Source organism: Triturus cristatus, chromosome 7, assembly GCF_964204655.1.
Source record: "Triturus cristatus chromosome 7, aTriCri1.1, whole genome shotgun sequence".
NCBI classification, from domain to species: Eukaryota; Metazoa; Chordata; class Amphibia; order Caudata; family Salamandridae; genus Triturus; species Triturus cristatus.
In genome coordinates, this window is record NC_140590.1 from 865,756,268 (window position 1) to 865,781,558 (window position 25,291).

At 44.0% G+C, this 25,291-nt stretch overlaps 1 protein-coding gene across 3 annotated transcripts in view; it reads right to left on the reverse strand.

The window, feature by feature from the left end:
- The window catches only part of WDR55 (WD repeat domain 55), a 191,441-nt gene that overhangs the window by 81,886 nt on the left and 84,264 nt on the right, over positions 1-25,291 (reverse strand). For all 3 annotated transcript variants that reach the window (XM_085617805.1, XM_085617807.1, XM_085617806.1), the window contains one exon: positions 3,799-3,956. In XM_085617805.1, coding sequence (XP_085473931.1) covers positions 3,799-3,956 — 158 coding nt within the window. The remainder of the gene's footprint in view (positions 1-3,798; positions 3,957-25,291) is intronic.

The window sequence follows — 25,291 nt, forward strand, 5'->3', positions numbered from 1 at the left end:
TACATGCCTCTTGTAGACTGCAGCACAGTGGTATTGAAAACATGGCTTCAGGCCTACCCTCAAAAGCCTGACAGCAGCAGCTTGAACCCTGCTGCACAGACCTGTCAAAGTCACTCTTTTGACAAGTAGGAAAACCTGACAAAGCTATCAAACTATCAAGCTGACCACCGAGGTTCCTTATGCAAGGAGCCAGATTAGTCTGGAGTGCTAGTACATCAGACCAGAAGGAAAAGAGGACGGGGCACAAAATTTCAGTTTTGTCTCCATTCAGTTTTAATTGATTTGTGCTCATCCAGTGAAACACTTGGGTAAAACACTCATTAAGTTAGGCAGCAGAGGAATGATCATCGCCAGATGTCCTTAAAATGACTTGAGTATCACCTTTGGACAGATACCAACGCCATAATTATCAATAAGGGGATAAAATGGATCAATGTGGTCTAGATGTACAGGTGTAAAGGTAATCGAGAACAGTGAGACAAAAAAAAATATCAGACATCCATGCTAAAGCAAGGCCTCCAACTCTAAAATCCTGGAGCCTAGACAGTAGGCTTTTACGGTGAATTGTGTAAAGGCCGCCGACAAATCCAAAAGTATGAGGGCGACTGGCATACTGGTGTCTGAACAGCAGCCCAACTCATCCAAAGCTGAGAGCAGTGTAATTTCCTTACTAGGACCAGTGTGGAAACCCATCTTGCAAAGAGTATAAAAGATGTTTATCTTCCACAAACGTAGAAAGTTGGTCAAAGAATGTTTAGATTTTACAAACAAAAAAATCAGCCTTAAAATTACAGCAAACAGCAGATGAAAATTCAGAAGAAGTGTGACTTGGGGTTCACGCAAGTCTTTCATGACAGCGAAAAGGGTTCTTGATATGCTAGGGGCTTTAAATGTTTTGGAGTACAAAAGTTCAATTAGGCTTTTCTCATTTTTTTTTATATTAATGTTACAAGCTAAGACATAAATTTCCAGTTTTTTCAAAACATTACTTATAATGGCACTAAGCTGCTTTAAGCACTCTCTGTTTTGGCAAATTTGTGGCAAAGGAAGCTAAAGTGATTTATACATTATTCTGCAATGTTGTCAAATGATGAGGCTGCACTCAAAACTCATTTCTCCTTGTTCTACTATAACTAATTCACCAGAATAAAAAAAGATATCTTCCATAATGAATAGCAATTGCTTCTCTGTATTTATCACAAATGTGTGAGCGCAATGGGGAAAAGTTCCCTGAACTGAAATGCTAATCCGGAAAACTACATGATTGCTTATCATGAGGAATACAGCATGCAATACTCAGAATGACAGCACATGTCATATTTATCATTCGGAACTGCTTTTGATTTTGGCTCGTACAGCTACTTTGATGAGGGTTGAAAAATACATTGGAACATTTCTAGTGAATTCTCTTTCGGAATAACATCTGTAACTATTTCATGTGATCAAAGAGCCTAGAACCAGTAGGCTTTACTCTGTCTACTTCCAACCTTTTTCCCTACAATGTGTGGGTTATATTTGACACACACTCCCAATATCCAAAGCAACGAGTCAACATGACTTTAATGGTATGCCACAAGAAGTTAATCCAGGGTGATAATCTGCAGAAAATTTAAACGACTCCCTTATAATATATATGGAAAATAGGAACTTTGAGCCAACAGTGTATGCGTATTACACTAAATCTGTAGGTAGTACCAAACATCTGAAGTATAGACATATGAGATTTGATAGCATGTAAGGTACTTCATGTCGGGTCCACTTTTCCCGTTTTCCTGTTGACTTTACACCTGACTATACAGTCTCCAGCTCCAGCTGAATCTCCAGAGTAGTCTCATCTTTCCTCGTAACACTGACCTCCTGTGCTTGTCCCAGGTCTTGTTTTTTTTCACTTTCTTTTGAGTTAACTTTAGCTGTGAACTTTTTCTATGCATTCGCTCCTCTTTCTTTGGACAGAATATTTGTTCATATTACTCATGAAACTAGCCAGGTTTCCTATTGTGATCTCTAGTTTTAAAAGAAAGTTTTCCACTAAACCAGGGATACTCAAAGTACCCCCTGTGGGCAACTTGCCCTTTCTTATGCGAACAGCTGGTGAACAAGAAACACTTTCCTGCTGTTGGACCAATTTTTGACAATCTAGTTACTAAACCTAGGAAGGATGAAAGGCTGAGCCTGGCTTGCTGGGATTTAAATTGGTGACCACCTGGTCACTGCATTTGCCTTCAGTCAGCTTTCAACCCACTGAGCTGTCTACTCAGCTAAATAGTGTGTTATTCGGTCTCATTAGATCAGGGATAGTGACAGCCCAGCTGTCTCTCCCCTTTATCCATGACCATATGAATAAATCCTAATCATTGATGAATAAAAAGTGTGCTGTGGGTTTGTCCTTGGAAAATGGCATTGGTGGTGTATTTTTATGTAAGAGCTCGCTTCAAAGTTCTGACATAACTGCAGAGAAGGAGACAAAGGAGAAACACATTGGTTAAGGAGGAGAACCAAGAATGCAAGGCCGGACTGCATGTTTCATGGTCTTTAACCTTCCCACATTTGTTTGAGCAGTTTACGTGAATTGGTTCTGCCTTCTGGGGGTAATATCCAATTTGTGGTGGGGTCCACTCAGGTTTTCTATTCAGCCGCGTCAGAATTCCAATCTTTCGAAATAGGAGCATAGGATTAAACTCAGAAAGTGATAAATGAAAAGAATACAATTTGGTCACACAGGGGGACTGGGATTAAAACTATGTCTTCTGTTTCACTGTTTCCAGCTTTCTTACTCCACCAGAACCAGGATGGGGTGATAGCATGGTTAAATCCAAGTATTGCCCTCCACATTGAAAGGGGAGACATGTCCACATTTTGAATAGAGTCTTTACTATCTATCTGTGTTGTAAAGTGGTATAGCTAGGATTAGATGTAAAGCCTCCTAGAGTCAGGTCCAAAAAGTAAACACTGGACTGCTTCTATTGGGGGGTATGAGATGGAGGTCTCTGCCAACCATAGTCAATTCTTGTTTTTTCCAGTACTCATTAAATTTATTGAATCTTCTTCTAGGAGACAACAGGAGGTTGTGAAGCCTCGTCTATGGATTATGGGTCAGCAGATGCATCCTTGGCAGCATCTGGGGTGGATACTGCTGATTGGTCTTCAAATAGTATTTAAATTCCATTAGGATAATCAAAGAACTCCCTTTGTACTCACCAAGGCCAATGATCAGGAGCCCTCAAATCTACTCTACAAGAGGAGATAAAAGGATAGAAACAAAGATAGTATATGCTAATCACATTTAATACACTTAATGTCTGCGCAGATCTATAGCTCTTAAAGCCAGGGCTTTACTTAGAGGGTGTGGGGGGGGGGGGGGGGGGGACTAAACAGCCAGAACTGTGCTCTGTGCACAATTTATTGTAGTCATCGGCCTCCCTCTAGAACCACATGGCTCTCAGTCACATCCCATACTCCCATACCATAGCTTTTGGCCCCTTTGAAAATGTTTGCGAGTACTCACGCACTAAACAAACAGAACCTTTTTCGTTGCATTAATTTAAACACCTGAGTGTTTTCATCCAAGCTCTTTCCAAATTCCTTTACATATTTTCTTTCACGGAAATACAGGTTAAACCATTCCCATTCTAGTCTGATTCTCCGAAATGCCTCCATCATTATCCTTCTGGAGAGTTGGCCTAAATATTTAAATACAATGCTCCAGTTGATACCAAGAAACACAAGTGAAGGTAAATGAAGATGTACACCTTTGCAGCAGATTATAGTATTATTTTACAGCACAAAAAATACACTTACACATAAACATCTCCATCAAGATCGCCTGCAGCCAAAATATCTTGAGTAGGATGAAAAGCAATGGTATTCACTGCAGCCTCAAAGATGATGTCCTCTGGCGTGTCTCGAACTCGGGGTTCCCTCGCTTCCTCAGGTTCACCTTCTTCCTCTAAACTGACCTAGAAAGAAAGAAAGGGACATGAGAGCTAAAACATACAAACCACACAGCCTGATATTACAATGAAAGCCAATAAAATAGCTCACTGGGTTAAGGGTGAGTCACAGGTTTTAATCTTAACATGGTCAACGTAGCTTTTCAAGACTTAAATGACCAAAGTAACTATCAATGATTGGGTTAGTCAGAACACATTTTCTTTATATGCAAAGGCCCTCATACAGAGGTAGATGGAGGCATAACCTTCATGCAATTCTTTTTTTTTTTTTTTGTAAAAACCTTTATTCGTATAATTCAGATACACAGCTATTCAGCCGACAACCCGGAGGTTCGGCAGCTCCTCAATCGACACGTGCAGTCATCTACAGCTCTCATACAGGATAAAAACAAAGGTTCCAATTTTTTAAAATGAACACAACAAGCAAGGCAATATACATCATAAGTTCGCGTCAGCTCCCAGCGAGGGGGCGGCCCCATTTCCAACATCAGTTCAAGCCACCGATTGAAAGGAGGAGGGAGAAGCAGAGGCGCTAACATTCTAGCAGAGGTGCATCAGAGATACCCAAGTCGGATGCGAGGCTAGGGGGAAAGTTGCTCCTCTAGTGGTTCAGTGGCAGGAGGCAAACATATGTACCCCCTATACTGGTTCCAACCTCCCCATACCTTATGCCATTTCTTGGGCCTACCCCGCGCACTATACACCGTTTTCTCCCGGAACATGCACCAGTCCATGTTGTCCTTCCAAGCATCCAGGGTGGGAGGGCTAGGGGATCCCCACAATCTTGCAATATCTCGCTTAGCCACCATATTACCTAGGGTCACCCATTGAGTCTGCGCCGCGTCGTAGTCTGTAGGACCCCACACATTCAAGAGACAGCGCCGCGCTTCTGGGTGCAATACAATGCCCGTGACCTCCTGCATAACAACGTGAATCCGCTTCCATAGTTCCGCAATCACACCACACTCCCATATAATGTGCAGAAAGATGCCCACCATCCCGCAGCCCCTCTTACACAGCCCGTCCTCGGAAAAACCCATATGGACCAATCGGGGCCCAGTGACATAGACTCTGTGGAGTATCTTAAGCTGGACAAGTCGCAACCTGGCGGGGATTGCGACCTCCTTAGGAGAGGAGGCCGCGTACTGCCAATCCTCATCGTCCAGCTCAAGGCCGTCTCTAGTCCACTGGTCCCGCACCCCCAGGAGGAGATCGGTCCGAACGTTCACAAGCTTTTTGTAAATTAGGGAGATTGTGCTCTCCGGCATATGGCCGTCCAGGATCCGGTCCTCCAATGGAGAGGACTCAGGCACCTTTTCCCCCTGAACGAGGACCGACTGCAGCGCATGGCGCACTTGCGCATACCGGAAGTATTCCGTGCCCTCAAGCGCATATTCCGACCGCAGCTCATCGAACGACTTAATCCGCCCCTTGGTCAGCATGTCCCCCACCCTGGAGATGCCGATCAGATCCCATTTGTCGAATCCCTTAGAGTGCCAGAGGTACCCCAACATGTCCGAGTCATACAACGGAGTGGCGAGGGTGAGCCTATCCTTCCATCCCAGGGAGTTCGTGACTGTCTTCCACACGTGCACCGCCACCCCGGTCGGCCCTGTGAGGGACCCAGCCGATGGCTTCGAATAAAGTGCTCTATAATAGCCACCACCCCGCAGCAACCACCGGTCCATAGCAAAGCCAGGGCCAAGCGCCGGACCGTAGACTCCATGATTGATCGCGCTTAGTTGGGAGGCCCAATAGTATCTCCGGATGTCGGGAAGCGCGATACCCCCGTCGTACCAAGGGAGAGTTAATTTTGCTATCGCTATACGCGGGCGGCCGTCCCACAGCAGCGAACGCTGCAGACTCTCAACCTCCCGAAAGTAGCTGGCCGGAACCAGCTCCTGGGTGTTCTGCAGGACATAGAGAAAACGGGGAAGAGACATCATTTTGAATAGCACCGCACGGCCAAGGAGGGAAAGCGGCAACCGCCGCCAGCCCGCCACATCCCGCCGCAGGCGCGCCAGCGGAGGGAGCAGGTTCCTCTCATACCGCACCGTTGGGTCGGCAGAGATATAAATCCCAAGATACAGGAAACCCTCCCGGGCAATCTGGATTGGGCAATTCCGCGGGGGAACCGGGACGTCCCCACACAGGGCATACAGATATGACTTACCCCAATTAATGGTTAGCCCCGAGTTCCTCCCGAAAGAAGTCAATATGTCGCAAACAACTATAAGGGACTTCCGGGGTGAAGTAAGATAGAGCAGAATATCGTCGGCATAGAGGGAAACGCGGTCTTCGTGGTCAGGGGACCAACAAATCCCCCTCACGTCTGGGTGCCATCGTATCCAGGCCGCCAGCGGCTCAAGGGCGAGGGCGAACAACAACGGCGATAGAGGACAACCCTGCCTGGTACCCCTCCCCAGATCGAAGGGACGGGACGCCCTACCGTTAACTGCAACTTTGGCGAGAGGTTCTTTGTATAATAGCCTTACCCAGCCCACAAATCCGGGCCCGAAGCCGAATTTCGCAAGCGCAGCCCACAGGTATGCCCACTCCACCGTGTCAAATGCCATCGTTGCGTCGAGCGCAGCCACCATGGCCGGCTCCCGCATCGTCCCCACCCTCGCGATCACTCCATGGATGCGCCTAAGATTCAACGCGGTATTACGATGCGGGATGAAGCCAGATTGGTCAGGGTGGATCAGATCCCCGACCACCCTGACCAGCCGGTTTGCGAGGATTTTGGCAAGGATCTTCGGCTCAGCATTAAGGAGCGAGATCGGCCTGTATGAGCTGCACCGGTTCCTGGGCTTGCCATCTTTATGGATGACCACGATCGTTGCCAGGCGCTGGTCAAGTGGGAGGCAGCCCATCTCCCGCGCCTCCACAAACATAGCCCGCAAATGCGGAGCGATCTTGTCCGGTCGGAGTTTGTAAAGCTCAATTGGCAGGCCATTCGGACCCGAGGCCTTGCCCGGGCGCAAAGAGCGGATAGCCCCCGCAATCTCGTCGACTGTGATGTCACCATCAAGATCGTCTCTGTCTATGTCGGAGAGGCAAGGCAGGGCAAGATCGCGCATGAGCTCACATGAATCCTCCACTGGCCTGTCAGACACGGAGGTATAGACCGTGTGGAAGTAATCCGCAAAGCACTGGACTATGCCGTCCGGCTCCGTGACCAGAACGCCATCCTCCGTCACAAGGTCCGGCACAACACGATTGGCCCGCTCCTTTTTGTCTAGCCACGCGATCAATTTCCCGGCCTTGTCCCCGACGTCGTACAGACGGCCCCGCTGTTCCCTACTCAGGGCTTTGGCCGCATCCGTCACGAGGGCCCTGTACTCCGATTGTTTAAGGCTCAACTTGTGCAGCGCCTCCGACGTGACCTCCCCTTCCAGAGCCAACTCTAGATCCGCAATCTCCGCCTCAAGCTGGGCGACCTCCGCGTCTCTACGACGCTTGGCCGCTGTTATCAAGGAGAGGGCCTCACCCCTAATCACTGTTTTGAACGCTTCCCACAAGGACACTGCCGACGTGACCGAACCAAGGTTTTCTTGAAAGTAACGGTCGACCGCCTTCAATACCGCACTACGAGTCGCAGGGTCCCTGAAGTACCACGGGTTAATTGGGGCCACCCTACCACCCACTCCTCTGCCAACATGCAATTCTTAAGGTTGCCATCATCCACCAGCTGATCCAGAATGGCCACCGGGTCATCTACCCCCTATTTACCGAAGCAGCAGCAGCTGGGCCATGGTGTGAGAATGGCGGGAACGGCATACATTAGAATAAGGACAGATGCATGGTCATCCTTATGACACAGTTCCACCAGATAGGCCTGAAAGAACAAAGGGATGGAAGTCACTGCTGCAGCAGCTTGCACTCCCTGGACCTGAGAAATCCCAGGCATCCCTAAATGACCAAAACAATAGAGAATTAATGCACTTTGTATGTAATCAAAGAGAAAACCTGAAGTTAGTCTTGGTACACATAATAGGTAGGTATGTTAGTGAGGAAGTTCAATTATTGTCTCAGGCTAACCACCTACATGTGCATATTAAACACAGACAGGAGAGCAGCAAACTGCTGTTTAGACACAGCAGACAGGTGAGATTGTGATGCAGGAGAAGGGGTACAATAAGATCAGTTCTGCTGGGCATGTAAGAAAATGGTGTTGCTGGCTGGTGTGCTGAGAAAGAATGCAAGTGTGTGTTTCTCTGAGTACATCTCATCTGTGTAATGCATCCTCTTCGTGCCTGTACTGAGCCTACACTGAAGTTCCAGTAAGAAGGATCAGAGGAGTGGAGTGCCTTGCTGTCACTAACTCTATCCAATACCGTCCGCACATAAAAAAGAAAGCTCCGTCCTTCACCTGGACTGTTCCTTTGGTATGTTCAGTCATGATAGGACTGTTTTACAGATTTCATCCCACACCTCAATAGGTGACTAAATCCCAGTTTCTTTTTCCATGACATTTCAGTGTTGAAATTTTCTTCTTTTCTTGAATCTCTTATTATAAGCAGTTTATAAGTATGAGGTGTAAGGAGGCATTATATTTTGGGGAAAAATAACAAGTGCTAGACATACTTTAGAGCTAACAGCTAGATTGTTTTCTCTTTGATAATATGCATGAGCAAAATATATTTGTTGATTAAATGAGAAACATCTTTTGTAGTCTGTGTGAAAAACCTATTTGATGTTTTACACCGATTAAGATTTCATATACACTATGGGATTACCTACGAAAAACATAGTTTGGTCCCAAATTTTTTCTTCTGATAAGGCGTTCGGGATACAATTTCAACTGATGACTGGTTCTTTTACATTTGATTTATATTTCATTTATGATTCACATAATTATTAAGTTTGATAATGATATAGCAAAAATGTCTTCATTTTAGTTTTCTCCCAGAGTTGGCCTCAACTCCTCAATAGAGCTGTGCAAGTGTTAAATGCCCCGGAAGGTAGAGGTTTGATTCATCATCGTCTACGAGTTCACAATGGTTTTACCTCATTTTAATGATCCTCTTACAACATCACTTATAAACAACTCAGGAACCAGATTTAAGGGCACGTATCCATCTATTCATAACAAGTAAAAAACAATAGGGGAAATATAAAGATTTTTTTGAGTCAATTACAATATTTTCCGACAAAAATTAAGGTAAAATACCATGATGGATAGAAACATAATAGCTATATATTACTAGCCAATTTTGGATATCAAATCTATAAGTAGGCAATGTAAATCTAATGCTTAAGAGAGATTGGAGTTTTGGTTGAAGGGGGTGTAGTGTAGTTCCTATATCCCTAATAGGCTCTGCGCATTGGAATAATATACACTAAAGTTTTGACATAGGACTGAGGTCAGTATGTCTCTATCGAGTACATTAAACTTAATTACTTGTGTGTGCCAGCTAACTCAGAGGTCACTAGAAACTTCTTGAATATACAAGAAGGGATTCGTTTCTGACAACCGCATAAATATGACACCTTTGTTTCCCTTAGAGTCGGAACAATCTCAGAACCGTGGAAACAATAGATAACAGTTTCACTCAGTCAATCGTGCATGCTTAGTTTCTACAGAGTTACACAGAAATAGATAGACGAGCGTTTCAATAAAAAGGATTTATTGAACAGTCTTATTTCTCATGCAAGAGATATGAACTGCTACGATCGTAAGACAGGATGCGAAGTACAATGCGTACAGGGTTAGCAGTAAGATAAAATACAATATAAAATGCAATAGCATGGTTTGTAGCTATGACATATATTGATAAAAATACATACATAAATAACACAGGCTAAAATGTGAATACTCAGCTGATGCTTTTAAATAGTTCTACCCCAGTGTACCTAACCTAAGTGTAGTACTAGGTAAGAAGTAGGTGCTGTTTTCTAAAGTATAGCTACCTATAGTTTTAGTTTTGCCAAGAGTTGCCAAAAGTTTCTCTAAGTTCTAGTCTGCTCCATACCTTAGAATGTGTGAGGTTGGAATCTTTTTCCGGGACTCGATATTTAACACCCCGCAAGGGGAGTCAGAAACACTGGAGCTGGATTCTCTGCAAGGAGGATGACAGCGTCTGGTCAGTGCATCAGGCGGGAACTCGATCTCCTTCCGAACTTGTCGTGGCGAACCGCAAGTAGGCAGTCGAACTGGACCGTACCGGAACCGTGGTTTGCCAGGGCAAGTGCAGGTGTATTTATACCTTGAAGGTGTTTAGGAATGCCTGTATTGATGTAAAAGTCGGGTATCGGAACATCATGAATGAACCCCGAAGGAATAGATGTTCTGGCATAATAAATGAGTTCTTGGAGAAATCAATATCCAAGCAAGGGAAATTCCTAAAGGCTTAAGAGTCTGGTTTTCCAAGAACTTACCAATATGAATTGTACCTATATAAGGGCATAAATCGGGAAACCTATATACGGAATCTAAATCCACACACAACACCCACTCCAGTTTCGTATGAACGACATTACTAAATCCCAAACATACTAAACATATCTAAAAGAGAGTATCGCATGATTAGCTAAAACATGCTAAAACATATCTAAAAACATATGTCCTAAAAATGCATTACAACCATTGCTATGCATAAGGTGCTGTACATATTAAAAGCAATATTTCATTCTAAGCATATGTGTGCATTGGAAATGCTAAAAAGAATGAACCAGAAATATATACACATGATGAAATGGCTCGTTAATACAGAAAAAAAGGCCGAAACCATTTCATATCAGGTTAACACAAATCAATTGTTGATGTGACAAGGTGGCATAACGTCCCTGGAAGATTTTCAAAGAATTCTGTCCTCTATGAATAGTTCTACTATAAACAGATTACTGTGCCAAAAAAATGGAGAAGAAAAAAAAAAATACAAATTTGGAAAAAAAAAATTATAATCATAGGAAAAAAGTTCCAAAGTTAGTCCCTTGTCTGAAAAGAACGAAGGCCAAATTCAGAGTCTCATCGGAACACTGTGTGCCTGAATCAAAAGTCAGTGTGTGGGACTGGAGAAAACATGAAATCTTCTAATCCCGTAGACAAAAAGTCGTCTACCGTTGTAGGTGAAAGTTGGAATACCTTGTTTAGAAGATTAACTGCACATAGATGTGAACTATCGCCTTCAGCATTGGCTGCATCAGCAATTTTCCAATCAAATGTTTCTTCTCGTACCTCAGCAGTAGCAATTTGCGTCTGTGAGATCTCAATGAATGTCGTCATCAGGATTGGTAGCCGCTGGGGACAACACAGAGCATGGGCCGTTACCGGGTGCAGCAGAGTATCGATATCCATAGGCATGACTGATGGGAGTGTTAGACAGATGTCTAGCACGCATTCTTTACCGCAGAGCAGGCAGCGTAGAACAGGTTAGATGCAATCTTGCCAGATTGGTCTGAATGACAGAAACCATGTGGTCTTTAACTATCGTGGACGAGGTAAACCCAAAATTTGGACGATGTGCTCAAGACACTTCATCTCCAATAGAGCTCTCTCCATAGTGAATTGGGTGTCGTTGGTGATTTGGCTTCCCATATCGTAGCAGTAGGAGCAAAAATAGGATCCCTGCAACGAGTGCTAAAAGGAGAGGCAGTCCGCCAAACACGAAGTTTGGAAATATGCCGAGGACTGCTTGAAAAGGTGCTAACAGTCCTGCACATTCGTTCTTAAATACATGTACAATACCGCTCGTATCAGACATGTTTATGATACGACCTAACATTTCTGAGAAATGTACAGGGCAGTTTGTATACAAAAGGGTATGTATCTCGGCAGAAGTCCTTGCGACTTGTAGATCATAGGTTTCTTTGGCCGAGGTCAGTGGCACAGTTTGTTGTAAAAGAATGGCTTTCATTCTGCTTAGAGTATCAATTCGTATTGAACAGATGTTCAGTGAAGGCCATAGAGGCCACTCCCTGTCTGTGTCTATTTGTGGAAACAAGACTTGCATACAGCAAGTGACCCTGGATGTAACCGTAACTAGATATGGAATACCTGGCAACATGCCACAGCAGCTGTGATCATTCAACATAATGTAACTCCCATTAGAAAGTTGGCCAAAAATTGGATTAATCACTGCAGCCGGTGAACCTTGCAGGTGACAGGATAAGTTTGTAGTGGAACCATCACAGGCCCCGTGTAAGTTAATACCCTGACAATGGAGAGAACCGCTTAGTGCGTTTTCACAGTTTGTATCGCAAAGAAACACTTCACTCCCCCCACTCCAACATCTATGTGTGTCAGGTAAATCCCAAGATGTCTTGGTGTATTCTTTACCCAACCTTTCATATTTGCCTACTGATATATGTTTTAGGCAATACTGAAAATGGAAAGTTGTAACAGGCAGAGTAATTTTACCATGTATGAGCCATTCAGTAGCTGGATTTTCTGCTAATTTTTCTGTGAATGGTAATTTTTCCAGTTTTTCAATGCTCAGCACAGTGAAGTCTGCTCCCCTTTGTGCCAGTTTGATCTGTTTATCAGTGAGATTGAATTCTGAAAACAGTGACGTAGTGTTGATTAAACGCCAAGGCACATAGCCTGCACACACGTTTTGTAGCATCCAGCCCAATAGCATGATAGAACGTAGCTGAAACGGACCATGTTGCAACATGACCAAGTCTTGTCCCATGATGTCTATGGCAGAAGACACAATGCTGTCCAATGAATATATTCTGGACGACAGAGTCGTTAACCCATTGTCTACTACAGCGAGAGTTCTCTAAATTAATACGATCAATTTCTCGTATTCGTTCTGCAGTCTCTGCTTGGGTAACCTTCCATGCTTCATTATAAGCAGCGTAGATACCGGCATATATGAAACGTTTTTGACGCGGTTTTCTTGGTCCTAGCAAGAATTCACTAAGGTCTGCGCCTTCTTGATCTAAAGTTAAGTGTTGTTTTACATCCTTCAGTGTAGCGGGCTGTTGCCAATCAAGGCAGAGTTTCCCTACACTGTATGTTGTTACTACCCCTGGATGCTGTCTTTGAACATAGCGTGGGTCTGGCCTATTGATAGTGAAACCCTGTGTTTTGTTCAGGAATCGATCTTGACAGTTATTCGTGTCTGTGGGCCAGAGCAACCATTGTTTCCATTCTGGATCTGATGTGATGCAAAATATTATGTACTTCGACCTCCACCCCTTAAGGTGCTATTACTTGCAGGTATAGGTAATATCGGTTTGTTCATGTCTTTGATCTTGGCTAACCCAAGGCAAGATGTTTGCTGGACAGTGTCATTTAAAAACATAATTTGCTCAGGGATGATACAGGCTCTAAACAAAGCTTCTACCCCCTGTACTTGCCAATCTTTTGTACCCCAGACAGATTTTGTCTCAATGTTGTCTTTCCAAAAGACGAAACCCTTTCTAGACAGTTGGGCAATAAAGGATGCAGAATAAATCTGTTTCGTATTGGTTAACATATTTTTCGTCCCTATCTTGTTCACATTTTTAAAGTAAAACGTTTCTGCATTAGACAAATTGTGGCCTGAAAAACCCTTTGGAGGTGTAGGACAATGTTCCCATTGGTTATACATAAATACATTTCTAGGTGATGCAGTTTTATGCAAGAAATTATGAACATAGTGGTTATAACAATACATTTGTTCATAGTCTGATGAACACTCTAAATATTCATGATTGGTGAATACTGCAGACCTCTCTAGATCAGACATCATGTTATTAACAGTCTCAGAAAAGGTACTAGAGGTGATAAAGTCACTCAATGAAATCTTAAATAAATGTGGAATCTTCAAAAGCTCCGACGGGCCAAAAATGTCATATTCAGTTTGGTCCCAAACTATACCATCATGTATAGGAACGGTTGTGATGTTCACTGCTGACAAGTCTCTTGCTTCACGATGGGATGGTTTGTGTGGCTGGAGAAGTAAGTTCACTCTTTTACTTGCTGTGTCCATTTTAATATATCTTCCACTTATCAGCATACCCAGAGTTATTACCAGAGCTAACCACAGTAGAAAGAAGAATATTCCCAAAACAATCCATAGTTCATTCCATGGTGAAACCAGATAAGTCTTTTTCAGTAGATGAAAAAAGTCTGTTGCTCCTTCTTTGAAAGTTCTTTGTGCTGGCGTCGTTTCATGTTCGCTGGGTTCCTCAGAAAACGTATCAAAGTTAATGAAATAGCCAGAGACAGTTCTGTCAATGGTTGGAATTGCATCAGGATTTGTTGAATTCGCTGGAACCAGTTGATCACTTGTTACTTCGTTGTAGACAGGTGTATCAGGACGAACTGTTATTGGGGTCTCAAGAGGGACGAGTTCCATAGCTTTGTTGCTTAGTCCTTTATTTCTTACTGCAGAATCTTCAGAAGCTGATGAGTCTCTCAGTTTGAACCTCTTGGATTGTAGCCAGCAGAGTGCGTCTGCTACATTGTCGGAGTCCACTTGGCCTCCTGCTTAGTATCGACCACATAGTGTGGTTTGATCAGGTTGATGGACACAAATCTTTTCTCCTTTTTACCAGCAAGGGGCGGCAAAAGTACTGTTCTTGATCCGTGGATTGCTAGGACAGATACTGGTTGTTTGTAAGAAGGCCCAAATTCCTTCTTATCCGCAATCTTTTCTCTGACTAGATCACCAAGCTTTGGGATCCAGACAGGCCTTGCTGGTGCGGCCGTTTTTTCCCCAGTGATGGTTGGCTTCAGGAGCACGTTGCTTTGTTTCATTCTTAGTTCATTTAAGTCCTGTAAAACAGCCAAACGATCTTTGGAACCTTGATTTAGTGTTTGTGGGACTGCATTAGCCACAGGGATGGCTGCATGTAGATAGTCTAATGCTGTCCAACAATGGTGTCTGTACTGGGCTGGCTACGTTGTAGACAGGTGCCTGGTGGCGAGCTCTTTTGCAGTCTATGCATTCATTGATAAAAGTGCGAATCAGTGTATTCCTTCCTGGCCACCAGTACAGCTCTTTTAGTGTTAAAATTGTTTTAGAGATCCCCTGATGTGTCAGCCCCTCTCCCAGATGTGCTTCATAAATCAAAGCTCCTCTTCGTTCTATGTTTGGTACCCTATCCCCCACTCCAGCGATTTGAGCAAACGGAACGCTGTTCGCATCAATTATATATGAGTGGAAATTTGTTGGTAACGCTGCACCGCTGCCTTTGCTTGAAGCATTGACCACCAGCATTATTTCACTGTCTATTTTTGTTTTTGAACGAGTGATTGCAGCTACGGAAGCCGTTTGCACAGCCCCTTTTGCGGCTTCATCAGCCAATGAATTCCCTTCAACGTCAACGCCATCACGTTGATGACTCAGCGTGTGTATCACACGAGTGTTTTGTAGTCCGTTTCACAACTGAACTACTTGTTCCCAAAGCATTTTATGCTTGATTGTGCCATCTTTTGCATCTTTGAAACCATTTTGAAGCTAATTCTGTAAATATTCATTGTATGATTGAACATAGTAAAAAGAATCGCACACTATAAGTGTGGGGAATTCGCGATCCATATTTTCAAGTGCCATCTTGAATGCTTGTAGTTCAGCTCACTGAGCTATACAATCTCCTAGAGATTGCGTTTGCGTGACCATTGGTCTGAATTTGCCATCACACATACGACCTTAAACGATCGCGCATGCTGCACTGTAAGCTTGTTTACTCCCGGTAGCACGTTGTGCCGATCCGTCAGTATAAATTATAAATTCGTACTGGTCAAGAGGGAGAATTTCAGTAGGCAGAGGACATTTGTATTCGTATTGCAGGAATGCTTGTGTTTTTAAATAAGGATCAAAAACATATTCAACATCAGTTGCAGCAAGAGAATTAACCCATTGTATCCATCTTGGATGTAAAGCTTTTGCATTCAGAATACTCGCTTTTGTGACTGCCTCTAAGGCTGGTACAAGAGTCACGACCATAATGCGTTTCCCCTGTGCTAGGGCTCTTTCTTTTGCTACAGCAGTTTGAACACCTGTCAGAATTTTTTCTGTCAATGTAAATTTCATTTCTGCTTGTGTATACAAGTGTGATTTGTATGCAATTGGTACTTTTTCACCTTCGTTAAAAGTTAAGTAGGTGAATCCGCATTGACCCGGAATGATTCGGATCACTAAGTTGCGTATGTTTACGCGTGTTTGTAAGTGTTTTGTGTGAGAAAGTGGCTCTGTATATACTGTATCCAAATAGGTACAGTGTGTACAGAGTCCACAGTCCCCAGAGGTTTGGCAGAGGCTAAAGTTAGATATAACCTTACTCTCTAAAGTGGTAGCTTGGTCGAGCAGTAAGGCAGTATCAGAGGACAGTGTAAAGCATTTGTTGCACACACTCAGTCACCAAATGGTCTCACACACTCAATAACTGAACTCTAGGCCAATGGTTTATATATAAAAAAATATATGCTTGTTTTATTTTAGAACCAACAATAGGTATCAAAATATACTTTCTCAGAATGAGATGTTTTAGATAAATACCTTTGCAATATGCAATTGCCTTTTGTAGAAAGTTACAGATTGTTGCAATAGGCAACACAAGTTCGAACACAATAATGCATTGAGTTCAATGGAAGTTTTAAGTTATTTGCAATAGATTACTTTCAGGATTACTTTTGTAATTCCAGGACTGGATCCTAGATTCAGTCCTGGGTCAGTTCCCAGAAACAAGGGATAAAAGTCGACTTAGTTGCTGTTATGATTTTTAGACAATATTTTGCTATTTCAAAAGTTGACACTTAGAAAATATTTCATAGAATACAGTAAATGATTCCCTATGGAAGAAAATTCAAGTTGCAGGTATAGTATGTTTTTGTTACTTTGTAATCCAGTACTGGGTGCCTAGACTCAGTACTGGGACCTCTATCTAAAGCCGGTAAGTAATTACGTTTTCACATTTTGTACGATTTTTAAAGAATATTTGAAGTTTGCAAAAATCGACACTTAGAAGAAATTTCACAGAAAAACAGACAATGATTCCCTATGGAAGAAAATTGGGTTACGGGTAAGTACGGTTGTGAATATTTTTCAGGGTCAGTGCTGGGTACCAAGATCCAGCACTGGGAGCTCACCTAATAGCAGGTGAGTGTTTTCGTTACTCGGCTGATTTTTGGTGAATATTTTAAGTTTTGAAAACTCCACACTAAAGAAATTTCAGAAGAAACCAGTCAATGTTACCCTATGGAGAAAATTGAGTTATCGGCTTTCAGGTAAGTACTCGACTGGCAAAGTTAAGGTTCTGGGCACAGACACAGGGGTCTCCCAGGGTCAGGTAGGTACAGTGGTTACACTCTCAGCGGCACAAGGGCAGCCGGGTGCAGAGTGAGTTAGGCCCAATGTTATCCTATGGGAGGCAGGGAGGCCTTGGTTGGTGGCTGCTGACTGGCAGGCCACGCGGCTGTGGGAGCTGGGCTCCTGGTCACTTGCTCAGGGCAAATGGGGAAGTAGATAGGAGCAAAGGTTACACTGCCAGGGCCACTCGGGCGGCTGGGTGCTGGGTGCTTTTGAGCCTTCGGCCGCTCAATTGGTTTCAATGGGAAAGCTCCGGTTTAGAAAAAGACTGCAAGCTCAGGGACGAAGATTCTTCGGGTGCCACCACCACTTCGAGAGGTAAGTTGGGTAGTTGGAGGATAGGTGGGCACAGGGGGCTGCAGGGTGCCGGGGTGCCTTTTGGTGTCGGCAAATCTTACCCTCTGTTGATCGCAGTTGGGGGGGTACCTGGTTCTGAGGCTGCAGGCGTCGTCAGGAGCGTCAAGGGAAGTCCTTGGGTGCCGGACTCGGGGTCACAGTCGCCGGGGGGTCGTCCTCGTGGTCTTGGTTTACTCCAGCACAGGCAAGGCTTGGCGGGTGCAGAGTGTGCAGGGTTCGCAGTTCCGGGCTGATGCCAGGGATTAGAAGCTGATTTTGAGTAGAGCCTCTACTCATGGGAGTCCCAGGTGCTTAGAACCAAAAGGTAGCCAGGTCCTCCGGGGTTTGTGAGGTTGCTGGCCACAAGAGATGCTGGGTTGTAGCAGGAGCAGGTTCGAGGGTCAACAGGTCGGTAGGGCTGGGGCCAAAGCAGTTGGTTTCTTCCTCTTCTTAGCAGCTGCAGGCAGGTATTCTTTCTTCTTGCTCTTCTTTGTATTTCGGAATCTGGAATCTGGGGAAGGAAGGTTCAGGGTGCCCCTAAATACTAGATTTAGGGGGGTTACAGGTAGGTGAAGGGCAGGGACCAATGGGTCCCTGTCCTGGGGTGGGTGCACCCCCTATCCTGCCTCTCTCCTGTGGGAGGGGGGCAGTAGCCTAGTCCTGATTGGGTAGGGCTTCTCATCTTCAAGATGGCGAGTGCCCGGAGATGTGCTTCACCTCGCCTCCCCCACCTGAGGGGTGGGGTTGGCAGGCTGGCACATCCCCTGTCCTTATTTGGGGTTTCCAGCCAGGCTTCCCGCCAGATTGGGGGCTGCCAGTGGCCTGGGGAAGCTCACAGAGGCGGCATGCCTTTGAAGCTTCCCCCTGCCCATCTTGGGGGAGGAGATCTAGCACCTCGCCCAGGATGTGCATTGTTGCAGGCCCAGGAGAGCAGGGGCTCTCCAACCCAGGGGTCCAGCAACATGTTTGCTGTGTGGCAGCCTAGGCAGCCTCCCAGACCAGACGTGGATTGTAGGTTAGGTTTCAGGGGGCCTCTCTAAGATGCCCTCTGGGGTGCTTGGTGCATTAAATCCCACACTGGCATCAGTGTGGGTTTAATGTGCTGAGAAGTTTGATACCAAACTTCTCAGTCTTCAGTGTTGCCATTATGGTGCTGTGGAGTTTGTGTTTGACGAGCTCTCAGCACCATGTACTCTTAAATGGCAGTACTGCACTTACAGTGCCCAGGTATGGACCTGGGTACTGTAGGGGCACAGGGCTCATGCTCCTGTGCCCACACCACTGGCATAGGGCACCCAGCTAGAGGGGTTGCTGATGTATGCCAGGGCAGTGTAGGTGGTGGGCATGGCACACAGGGATGTGTGCCATGTCGACTCTGATTTGTCTTGTACCCAGACACTCAGCCTGCAAGGGCAGTGTGTGTGTGTTAGGGTACAGGGCCTCTAAGGGTGGCACAACAAGTGCTGCAGCCCTTAGAGGCCTTCCCTGGTCACAAGGCCCTGGGTACCTAGGGTACCATTTACCAGGGGCTGACATGTGGCCAGGGTTTGCCAATTTAGGTTTTAGGGAAGGAACATAGGCCCTGGGCACCTGATTGGCAGGAGTCCAGGGCACACTCAGTCAAAGTACATTCAGCAATTCAGCAAAAAGTGGGGGCATACCATGCAAGAAAGATGGCACTTTCTCACATTTTGTTGCTAACATGTCTGTTTGAAGTGAACGCAGAATTTCTGTGTGTTCTTGTGTCCAAGTTGTGGCTTTGAAATCATGTTTGATTAATTTGTAGAGAGGTTTAACCCTCTCTGCGTAGTTTAGAATGTATGTTCTTCCTAAATTCAGGAAACCTAGAATCGACAAAGTTTTTCAGCGTTTTTGGAGGTTGGAGAAGCGCACACTTTTCTAAAAAAGTTGTCTGCCAGGCTTTTGCCTTCACTTGAAAGTTCATATCCTAGGAAAAGGACGTTGAGCTGGGCAATTCTGGACTTTTTAAAGTTGAATTTGTAGCCCTCAGAGGCGAAGCTCAATATAATGATGTTCACTCTGTTCAAGTGTCTGTCCAGGTCATCGTCTGTCAGATATATATCATCTATGAACGGGGGACCCCTGGAGGCAATACAAGGCAGGTAAAACGGGGAAAGTAAGTCAAAAGAGCACAGGGAAACACCTGCCTAGGTTACATAATTATAGGCCTAAGACCTAGGTCCATTGATATTAGATTACTAACTGGAGCGGAGCCCAATTAATATTCAAGCCAAGGAATCACAGCCTAGGTTAACAAAAGAACATATTTCTTTTTATTAACATAATCTTACAAAAGAAATTTTTCCTTGCGAACAAGCACAATACATTGAGACAATAAAAAAGAACATACACAAACAAATCTTTTTTCCTCAGTGTCCCACACGTCACTACATTCATACAACTATACATTAATTCCAACGACAACCACAATATCACACATCGGTCATGATGGTAGAGCTGCCAGATGATGTTAGATGGAAGGTTTGTCCATGCGTCATCCTGCTGAAAGGTAGGGGTAGCATGGAGGGAAATCTCACAGGAACTAGATTCATTCTCTGACTAGCTTCTTAAAAGAAAGACTGAAAAACTCAGAAAAGACATTAGGTTATTCACACAGGAACAGGCTTATCCTTATTTGACAACTAGTTTTTACAACATGCCGGATGGCAATGGTCCATATAATATAATATGGTCCCACGATGGGGAAACAGAAGGATCACCACGTTCTCTGACACCACTGATTCGGACAGAGAAGGTCCTGCTAACTATGAAACAAGTTACAATCCTAATTACCAACCACGACAGGTATCGTTTGACAGACCAGTTATGCCTGATCATTTGTTAGGCATCCGCAGAAGGAACTATCGCCCCAGAACCAGAAACCCCCGACAGAGGAATTTCCATCAGGCTCAGGCTCAACCTGAAATGTACATACAAACCAGACACAACCAGTATTGGAAAACATAACTAACATACCTGTGTTTAATCTATCTATCACCATTGTTGACTCCGAGTCAGTGACCCTTCTGTCTAGGGGCCTTTCTTTCATTCCCACAACTTCTTTCAACAGATTTGAATTCATGAAAGATCTTTACTTCTTTTTCAGGAAAATTAGGTTAAAAAAAAAAATCTTTTTTACCAGACCACCTCTGATAATTTTTCAGGACTTAAACCCCCATCAGACTTTACCCCTAGCCTTGATCTTGTAGGTCCGGAAGTGGGCATTTTCGAGAAAGCGGTCTTACTTAAAATTGCTAAAATCATCAAATTTGTCCCTAAACCTATGAGCAATCTGTCAGCTGTCGAAAATAAAGCCTTGAAATCTCTAAAAGAAAATAAACAACTGACCATCAAACCATGTGATAAGGGAGGGGCCATTGTCATATTTAACACCCCGACTTACATTGAGAAAATGGACATCCTCCTCTCCTCCACAAGACACTATAAACGTATTGTGAGGAACCCTGAACCTAACCTCAAACAGCGAATTTGAATCATGGTTGAAGCTGCGGTTGAGGCAGGCTTTATTTGTACAAAAGAAGCAGAATTTTGGACTCCCAGCTTTACTCGAATGCCCATTATTTAAGGGGTACCTAAGACTCGTAAAAATACCTCCAACCCACCCCTAAGACCCATTGTATCCACTATTGGATCGGCCACTGAGCCGTTATCCAAATACATTGATTGTTTCTTGAAACCTTTGGTGAGTAAGCTTGAGTCCTATGTGAAAGACACTGGTCACTTCATCTCTAAGATCGAGAAGATGCCCTATGATTGAGAGAAGGAGCGCCTGGTCACTCTGGACCTGGAGTCCCTTTATACGAACATCCCTCAGGAAGGAGCTGTATCTGTTTTTCAAGAGATTCTGTCCTTAGAAACAGAAATTACCAACGCTCCCTTTATTATTGAATGCTTAACGGTGGTCCTGAGTGAAAATTATTTTGAATTTAACAACAACTATTTTCACCAGATACAAGGCGTTAGTATGGGGGCATCTTGTGCCCCAAGCATTGCCTGTCTCTATATGGGACACTTCGAACAGATGAATATATACAATGAAATGGGTCCCTTTTATGAAAATGTTCGAGCTTGGTCTCGATTTATTGACGACATCTTCTTCATCTGGGATTGTTCTTTGGCTGAATGCGGCTGATACTAACCTTACATTCACTGCCCATTGTAGAAACTCCAAGGTAGAATTTCTGGATGTATGGACTGAACATAATCAAAAAGAATTATTTGTTTCTTTGTACACCAAACCAACAGCCAGAAACACCTTGTTGGACTATGGCAGCTATCACCCGAGATGCCAAAGGGATAGCATACCCTTCAGCCAATTTCTCCGCTTGCGAAGAAACTGTACAGACATTAAAGACTTTTTGACACAGGCTGATGTTCTAAATGAGAAATTGCTAGTCCGGAGCTACCCGTACAAGCTGATTAGAGACTCTTACAAAAGGGCCAGATATTTTAACAGAGATGCCATGTTAGAAACCCTTGGATAGGTTGGTATGTGTTACGAAACATTCCAATATCAACCACAAAGTTAGACAAACCATCAATTCATTGTGGTATCTTCTAAATATTGGCAACAGCGAAAATAAAATCCCTAAACCTCTCTTTGCCTTCAGACGAAACAAAAATCTTAAAATCCATCTAGTCAAAGGGAAAATTTTTGAGAAGACTGTCCCATATCAAACTGCCATCTCGGGCCTTGAACCTGTTAAAGGGAATCATCGATGTGGCACTTGCCAGGCATACCTCAATGCGATTGTTGGACATACCATTAAGATCAAGGAGCGTTCAATCATTTTAAAGGAGATGACGAACTGTCGCACTTCCAATGTGATTTACATTATCACATGTCCGTGTGACCTCATATACATCGGAGAGACAGGACGTGAATGCAGAACCAGAATAGGTGAACATAAGTCCAACATTCGTCTCAAAAAGGTCTCTGCTCCTCTGGTCAGTCATTGGCTAGATAAAGGTCATTCTGAAATGGACCTGAAGTGGTCTATTTTAGAGAAGATCTGTACCACTCTTGAAAGAGATTCGAACCGGATCAGAAGAAAGAGAGAGTTCTTTTGGATTTTTTACTTGGATTCTGTTCACCAGGGCCTTAATGAAATATGACCCTGGGAAAACGCAAATATGTGATCTGTTTTGCGCATCTGATGGAAACTGGTGTGCCCCCTTTTTCTCATAATTACGCCGATGTGTTTGGGTTTTGTTCATATCCTAGGGGGTTTGTGTTGTGTCCACCCTCTATGCCTTTGATGCCCACAGGAGCTTGTAACAGCTTACTCCTATCCAGTCCTGCACTCGTCTATGAGGTCTTTTCCTATGACTATCGAGAGGTTGAATACTACGTTCCAATATGGCCGCCGTATCCAGTTGAATATTTCTTACTTTCATTTTCCTCGATAGTCTGCTTTTTATCTCTAATTGACCTGCAGTCTGTTCTCCCATTGGAGAATAGCAAGACCAGTGACCCCTTAAGAAGGCGGGGCTCCGTGCGAGAAGCCACCCCGGAGACTTTGTCACACCGCCGATTATTTGGTCTATGGTGGAATATTTACCCTATCTGAGGTAAGAACGCTTGGCATGGACTCTTTATTTCCCACCTTTGTTTCCTTTAACTGCGACGTGACCTATCTTAGGAGTCCCTACCGGACTTTTTCATCCCGAGGGCGAGTAACACGACTCATCGGCTCTTCCCATTCTGCCACCCCCTTAAAAAAAACATTGTTCATTGATGAGGTGCATGTTTCAATCACCCCCTGGTATTCAAGTTGATCTAAGATCTCCAGGACCTGTTTTTTAGCTTCTTGCTTAATTGGATACTGCCTTTATGCAGTTGGTTGATTTTTTAACTGCATTTTGTGGTGAGGGGAGTACTTATCCCATCCTACATGATTCTTATATAATGCTGGGGCCTGGGCCACTGCCCATTTCTTGGCATAAGTATATTTTAAGTGTACTGGAACATCGTTGGAGAAGGCTGGCATAATGAGGTCTTCGCCATGTGGGCACTCCCTGACAAATTCTGGTGGCCAGTCTTGTTTTGCTAGAAGTATATCATAACCCTTTGAAAGTCGCTCCCAGAAGAGTGCTTTCACTTTTCTTGGTATGTCTCCCTCCATTCGGAGTGTTATTTCATATAACCTATGCGGAGAACTAACCCTGGTATCTGCAGTTTCAACTTCAATGTCCTCATTCAAGTCCACTGTCTCTAGAAGCCCCTTCTACTGTAACTTCTGTTGCGCTGTCCAACATTGTCTGAGCCCATTCGCCGTTCTGGAGTTGTGTTCTCAGAATCCTCGGCATGTCTGATCTTCAGACCTGCTACCTTCTTTTTGGAGAATTGAGGTTTTGGTTTGTTTTTCTGAACATGTTGATCTTTTTTGGACTTCATGCGTTCTTCTTTGTTCTCTGACCGTCCTCTTCTTTCGGATGTCTGTGATGATATCTGAAAGGTACGAGAGGAACGTGTATCAGTATCTTGATACCTGTCAGGTTTTCTCAAATTATCCCTATTCCTGAGGTTATACCCCCTTTCAGAGGGCTCCTTCTGAGGAGACCTACCTCGGGATTGAGAATCTTCCTCTTTTAAAGGTTGCTGGTTATTTTCCCACTTCTTTTTAGAAGAGGTAGGATTGTTTTTCGAAAAGGCCTTTTCAGGACTTTCTGACAGTTGTGGTTTAACTGGTTTCCCTCCCAAAATGTCTCGGCCTAATTCTTCATAGGATTTTTCAATTATTCTGGCTAGTTCTTGTGGTTGTTCTGTTACATCAAATTCCCTTAATTTCTGGCGGATTGCCACGGATGCTGCTTCTCCTTTAATATTAGATAATATTATTGTTGAAACCTGGTCGAAATCTTTAAGTAACTTCATACCTAAATTCAGAGAAGGCTCTGCCTCGTATTCGTTTTGAATCGGTTTCAGGACATCAGGTATTACCGCCATAGATGGAACACCATGTGTTTTTGTGTAGATTGCAGCAGAGACTGTGCCCCAAGTGGTGCAGTCTTCCAGATGTGGTGTGATCTCCATTGGTAAACAGATTGTTAGAATTCTATGTTTCTCATAAGGGCTGGTATTGGGAAATACCGCTTCGATTTGAGTAATTTTTTGAGCTATCCAGAACGGAATTTGTTCACGTTTTGTGTGCATTTTACCCATGACAGCGTGTAAAGTCTGTGGAGTAATTTTTAGCGCATTCCCCTGGTGAGAGGTTTGTCTTGGAATTGCTATTGGTGGTTGGACTGTGAAAGTCTGCATGACATATTGAACCAATTGTCTATATATTTTAATTAACTCTTTGAGTTGAGCAAGTAATTCTACGTCTGACATTGCTTCAATGTCCGGAGGAGGTGTGTAGCCGGCTAAAATCGGCCATGTTGCTCCTGGTCTACCTAGTGGACCGAGCCTGGTAATGTGATTTTAATGTTTTAGGGCACCTTTAAACCAGAGATCATGCTCCTGGTATGTGAGTGGAATTTCAATATCCTCGAAAGGAATATATTCCTCAGGTGGTTCATCTTCTTTGTAGAAGTGAAACATTTTAGTTACTGGATTTGATTCTGGGAATACATTCCATGAGTAGAATACCTCTGTCTGGTAAGATTCATGTGCCTCTATCACAAAAACTGCTCTACCACCTCTTGGTGTTAGGCCATGTTTTATAAGTTTTAGAGCGATGGCTCTCCTTAAATTTGGAGCGATGATTT